Source organism: Nicotiana tomentosiformis, chromosome 3, assembly GCF_000390325.3.
Source record: "Nicotiana tomentosiformis chromosome 3, ASM39032v3, whole genome shotgun sequence".
NCBI classification, from domain to species: Eukaryota; Viridiplantae; Streptophyta; class Magnoliopsida; order Solanales; family Solanaceae; genus Nicotiana; species Nicotiana tomentosiformis.
Window position 1 is genome coordinate 63,170,325 of NC_090814.1, and position 6,750 is coordinate 63,177,074.

The following is a 6,750-nucleotide window of genomic DNA, read 5'->3' on the forward strand; positions in this document are numbered from 1 at the left end:
AACTACACTCCTCGTCTTGGCCGACGGCGTAACGCTGGAGACGACGTTCTACATCATAGACTAGGCCACCTCGTACAATGCCATAGTAGGACGACCATGGATACATCCCGTGAGATCTGTCCCCTCCAGCTTGTACCAAGTAATTAAATTCCTAACATCTTGGGAAATATGTAGCATACAAGGGAACAACGCATGTTCCAGGAATGCTACTGCATCGCCTTAGATGGAATGACAACCCAACAGAAAAAAATAAGGAACAAAGAGGCATAGTAATCAACAGGGTCGAGGTCGACACAAGAAGAAACCAAGGACGTCATTATGGATCCCGAAATGGTCGAAGCCGCGAACTCGACCGTAGAGGACCTCGACTCCGTTTAATTAAACCCCAGCGACTATAGCAAAAAGGCCTACATCGGCTGCAAACTCCGAGAACCATGTAAATTTAGTAAATTCTTAATAAGTAACACAAACTTGTTTGCCTTCAGCCATGCAGATATACCGGGCATCCCCAAAGAGATCGCCACACACAAATTAAACGTCGACCCGTTCTACCCCTAGTAAGGTACGTAAATTCAATCACGCCATCAATGATACCATCCATGAAGAGGTGCAGAAACTATTAGAAAATGGCTCCATCGGGCAGTCGAAGTACACCAAACGGATCGCCAACGTAGTAATGGTCAAAAAGAAAAAATGGGAAATAGCAGATGTACGTGGATTTCATGGACTTGAACAAAGTATGCCCGAATGACTCATTCTCATTACCACACATCGATCAACTCATCAACGCAATGGCCAGGCACGAGTTATTGAGTTTCTTGGACGCATACTCAGGCTACAACCAGATACTTATGGAAGAAAAAGACGAGGAGAAAACCACGTTCATCACCCACTAAGGAACATATTGTTATAGGGTCATGCCATTTGGGCTGAAGAACGCAAGGGCTACCTATCAAAGATTGGTCATGAAAATATTTAAAGATCAGCTCGGCAAGATCATGGAAGTATACATCAGAGGACCATATCGACCATTTGAAAGAAGCTTTTGACATACTAAGACGGTACGGAATGAAACTAAATCCGGAGAAATACGCGTTTGGCATAGCCTCTGGGAAGTTCTTGGGCTTCTTAGTGTCACAACGGGGGATCGATGTCAACCCAGACCAAATCAAAGCTATCAAAGGGATACCGGAGCTCCTGACTACCAAGAAGCAAGTCCAAAGGTTGACTGGTCGAATCGTCGCCTTATCGAGATTCATCTCGCGATCGTCTGATAGATGTCACAAAGTTTTTGGTGTGCTCAAAAAAGACAACAGCCTCGAGTGGACACCCGAGTGTGTAAAAGCTCTGTGAGAACTAAAGATGTATCTGTCATCACCACCTCTACTTTCAAAGACTGAACCTGGGGAACATCTCCTCATCTATCTGGTTATCTCTAAAGTAGCAGTAAGTGCAGTCCTAATTCGAGAAAGCAAAGGTACACAGTCTCTCATCTATTACATTAGCAAAACACTCATCAATGCCAAGACAAGGTACCCGTACCTCGAGAAACTGGCCTTGGCACTAGTCATAGCTTCACGAAAGCTTAGACCCTATTTCCAATGCCACCTTATCTTGGTCGTTACCACATTTTCCATAAAAGGCATTTTGCATAAACCCGAACTATCGGAGACGCTGGCCAAATGGGCCATCAAGCTAAGCGAGCACGATATCACATATCAGTCGCGAACGGCAATAAAGTTGCAAGTGCTCGTCGACTTCGTCGTAAACTTCAGTGCAAAGATAATGCCTGAAGTCAAGAAGGAAGTCGTCCAAGCTTCCCTTCAAACACAAGACCTCTGGGTCCTATACACCGACGGCACATCCAACGCCTATGGATCCGGACTGGGACTCATACTTGAGGTCCCTACAGGCGAAGTAATTTGTCAATCCATAAGATGCCCAGATATGACTAACAACGAGGTCGAGTATGAGGCCGTAATTGTAGGATTGAGGCTAGCACTCAAGTATGGGGCGAAGTAGTTGAAATTCCACTATGATTCCTAGCTCGTAGTCAATCAAGTCATAGGGACTTTCCAAATCAAAGAACAAAGGTTGCAAAAATATCAGACTGAGATATGTAAGCTGCTACCCGAGTTTAAAGAATGCCAGTTTGACCAGATCCCGCGTGCGCAGAATGTCGAAGTGGACGGCCTCGCCAAATTTGCTGCAGCTACCAAAAGCATCACGACCAGGGGATAAAAAGTGTAGTCCACCTCCTCAATTCATCGCTAGACCAAATCGAGGTAAGAACTGTAAGCCTGACTTGGGATTGGCGCAATCGTATTATCGCCTATTTACAGGATGGCGCACTCCCAAACGACAAAAAAGAAGCCAAGAAAATAAGAATATAAGCAGCCAGATACAATCCCCTCCGTAATGACCTGTACAAAAGGACATACAGCGGCCCTCTGGCAAAATGTTTGGGCCCAAACCAAACCCAACACGTCCTCGAAGAAGTCCATGAAGGCAATTACAACGCTCACTCCGGCAATCGAGCACTCATTAGGTGTCTCATACGGGCAGGATACTAGTGGCCCGCCATGAAAAATAACGCCTCCGAATTCATGAAAAAATGCGAACAATGACAAAAATACGCCCCAATAATTCATCAAGCAGACGAGCATCTCCACTCAGTCACCTCCCTATGGTCGTTCATCAAGTAGGGAATGGATATCGTGGGCCCCCTCCCAGCAGGGCGAGGTAATGTACGAATCCTTTTGGTTTTCACTGACTATTTCTCTAAATGGGTAGAAGCAGGAGCATTCGCCTAAATACGCGAACAAGAAGTAATCACCTTTATATGGAGGAACATCATATTCCGATTCGGCCTACCCAAGGAGATCAACTGTGACAACGGACCCCAGTTCACGGGGAAGAGAACCGCCGAATTCTTCAAGAAATGGCATATTAAGAGGATACTTTCAATCCCGTATCACTCAGCGGGTAACGGTTAGGCAGAATCCTCCAACAAATCTATATTAAACATCATGAAGAAAAAGCTTGAAGACGCCAAGGGATTATGGCCGAAAATACTGCCAGAAGTATTATGGGCGTATAGAACTACTCTGAAGACGAACATGAGAGAGATGCCCTACTCTTTGATCTATGTGATAGAGGTAGTGATACCGGTCGAAGTTGAAGAACCCAGCTTAAGGTACTCCTACGAAAGTGGTACTAGTAATGATGAGAGTAGAAGCCATGAACTCGATGAAATCGATGAACGAAGAGATATGGCGTACATTAGGATGGTCGTCCAAAAACAGCAAGCAAAACGCTATTTCAACAAGAAAGAAAAGGTTCGGCCGCTCAAAGTCGGGGACTATGTTCTCAAAGCCAAAACGCAAGCGAGCAAAGATCCACGGGAAGGCAAGCTGGGAACTAACTGGAACGGCCCATACAAAATCATAGCCAAAGCAAACAAAGGTTCGTTCCAATTAAAGACAATGGAAGGAAAGCAAATACCGAACAACTGGAATATCAACCACCTCAGCCATGTTTTAAATGGTTAAGTTCGACCCAGCTCAAACGACACCTATTGGCCCTCAGCCATATTTTAAATGGTTAAGTTCGACCCAGATTGAAAAACACCTATCTACCCTCCGTCGTATCTTCGATGGTTAAGTTAGAACCAGATCAAATGACACCTATCGGCCCTCGGCCATGTTTTCAATGGTTAATTTCGATCCAGCTCGAACGACACTTATCGGCCCTCGGCTATATTTTTAATGGTTAAGTTCAACCCAGCTCGTCCTATCGGCCCTCGGCTGTATTTTCAATGGTTAAGTTAGAACCAGCTCGAACGACACCTATCGTCCCTCGACCATATTTTCAATGGTTAAGTTCGACCCAGCTCGAACGACACCTATCAGCCCTCGACCGTATTTTTAATGTTTAAGTTTGACCAAGCTCGAACAACACTTATCGACCCTTGGTCGTATCTTCAATAGTTAAGTTTGACCCAGCTCGAATGACACCTATACCCTCTGTCATATCTTCAATGGTTAAGTTTGACTCAGCTCGAACGACACCTGTCGACCCTCAGCCACATTTCGATGGTTAAGTTCGACCCAACTCAAACAATACCTGTTAGCTCTCAGCTGCATTTCAACGATTAAGTTCGACCCATCTCGAACAACACAAAATGGCCCTCTGCCACGAGTTGGCAAAAGACCAAAATTAACCAGAGTCGAAACTACACCTATCAACCCAATTTAAATAAAGGTACGCACCCTATCTATATGAACAAAGGGCAGATACGGCCCATAAATATTCGTCAACAAGGCTATGGACAACTAGAAGACAACGACAATAGAAAGAGCAGAAACCATAATAATCAAACTACAAAATCAAAGTATACAAGTACGGGAACGAATAACAGGTAGGAAGGAAAGCGCAGAAAACAACTTAAATATCCATATACAAAAAAAAAAGTTCATTACAAGGGCTCTTAAGGAGCCCGACAAAATACACGAAAATGATAGAAAAAACTAAGAATGCACATAGCCATCATGACCCATAACATCCTCACCGGACCGATCTCCAATGCCCTCTCCTTCCTCGCCCGAATGGTATATAAAATCATACCATGCCCCATCCTTGAGACGATCTACATCATCTTTACCATCCTCATCTTCTTCACCAGGGTGAGGCATGGTCGGGTCGTAGCCACAAGAAACCCGAGCCTCACGAGCCTTGACCCGAGCATCCTCAAAGTCCGCGGCAGGAATGGAACCCGCCACATGTAAATCACAAAGCACGTCTAATCGAACCTCAGCTTGAATCCACTTTTCGTACAGATCGCAAGGAACATTGGAGAAGCAAGAAGTCGTGGACAATGAAGGTCGTGCAAGAATTTGGGCTTTCTCGGTTTCAAGGGCGGCAACTCGATCATAAAGATCAGAAGTCTCCTTCTCCAACTCCATAATCCTCTCATCAAGCCGGTCTTCTTTAAGTCTTGTCATCGACAAGTCATTCTCTCGCTTAGAACGGAGGGTTCCATTCGCCACTTCATGGAACTCCACCATCCTTTAGGCCTCCGATCGAGTAGACTCCACCTTATCGAGATCCTCTTGCTTCTCGGCGACCTCGCCACTAAGAGCATCTGCCTTGTACTGGCGCTCTTCGAGTTGGCCTTGAAGCAGGACCATTTGGGCTTGAAGATCACTACATTGGGCCTCTACGCCCTTGCTAAGCTCAAGTTCCTCCTCTTTTCCCTTCAAAGTCCCTTCCAGGAGACTACATTTCTCCACGTCTCGCACCATCTCCTCGTCCCTCCTCTTCAAGTCCTCCCTCAGGACCCGCATGTCACCGTCTTCATGAAGCCAACACTGGATCTCCCGGTACTCCTTAAGGCACCTGGTGTACTTATCCTTCAACTTCACATAAATATCTTTGCACCTCTTCTCCCAACGAGCACTCTCTATCTCCAGAACGACTGTCTACAAAACAAAGAAAGTTTTGAAGTTTTAGCTTGCGGAAGAAAACGAGGTGTAAGGAAAAGAATAGACGACAGTTGTACTTACCCGAAGAGCAAGACCATTTATGTTATTTGATAAAGTGTTGTCATTTATTGTCTCGAGGGTTGAACCCTCAATCTCGAAATAGAGAAGACCAAGGGCAGGGACTATTTTCTCGGTATTTACAAGAAAATTACGATCCATAGGGATTGCAATGGTCCTAGAGCCTCCTTCCAATCTCACTTCAAGTTGGGTAAGTCCTTCATCGATCATCCTTAACTCATCAAGGTCCATATCGGTGTCGGATCCGACGTCCTCCTCGGCAATAATTTTCTTCCTGCCATCAGCCGCAGAGGGGACATTCACTGCAACCCTAGAAGACGAGGTCTCTTCTTGCCGCGGAGGTGCAAGGCCATCGTTATGTACCTCACCCCCGACCCCGTCCTCCATAGGATGCACTGATGAACTCATGGTCATCTCCTCCAAGTGTGGGACCTACCTCGGGACTCTTTCCAATAAATACTATTTCTGTCTCTCGAAGAACGAAGTCGCATCCTTCCACATCAATAGCCACTAACCTTTCTCCTCCTGCGTCCAAGGCTCTTCTCTTGCGGGCCATCAGACCACCATCATCAGGGGAGATGTCATCCTCATTAACCAGCGAGAGGAGTTAAGAAGCATAAGCAGAGGTTGGAACGGGGATGGACTCTCGAGCTGCGGTAGTGAAGGTTGGGACCGGTACAGATGGCGCATTAGTCGCAATAGGGACGGAAGCTGAAGGCACATCAGCCTTCCTCCGAAAAGAGGGCACCGATGCCCGACTCCTCCAAGAAGATCCCCTGCCTGAGAAATAGGCATCGTCGAGTTAGAAAAATGAATTCGCACACAACGGGAAGTGAAACAACCACGATAAAAGAAAAGGAATTACCTAACGAAGGAAGAGCCAGTTTAAATTTCTTGAAAAAACTCGACCAATCGTGGATCCCTACGATGTGAGGGAGGAGTCGCTCGACCCAATCCGAGATGTGTCCGACCAAAGGAAGAGGCTGGCTATTTGCTGCAAAAAAGGAAGACGAGAAATTAGAACTCAGAAGCAAGCAAAACAAAAAAAATCAAGGTACTCACGAGTGTAGTTCCAAGCCTCAAGAAAGCCATCAATATTAGCCACAACGTCCTCGGTTCTGACGAAGAAAATGTTAAACCAGAATTGATGACTGGACTAGTCATCCATATTCACCACCAAGCATTTTCC

General features: G+C 45.7%; 2 protein-coding genes across 2 annotated transcripts; both read left to right on the forward strand.

Moving 5' to 3' along the window:
* The first annotated feature begins 1,362 nt into the window (after positions 1-1,362).
* LOC138907911 (uncharacterized) lies at positions 1,363-2,022 on the forward strand. The gene has a single exon (XM_070198534.1). It carries the CDS (start codon positions 1,363-1,365, stop codon positions 2,020-2,022), a length of 660 nt encoding a protein of 219 aa, XP_070054635.1.
* A 1,007-nt stretch (positions 2,023-3,029) lies between these two features.
* Positions 3,030-3,551, forward strand: LOC138907912 (uncharacterized). Its single transcript, XM_070198536.1, has one exon. The coding sequence runs from the start codon at positions 3,030-3,032 to the stop codon at positions 3,549-3,551; it is 522 nt and encodes a 173-aa protein (XP_070054637.1).
* The last annotated feature ends 3,199 nt before the right edge of the window (positions 3,552-6,750 follow it).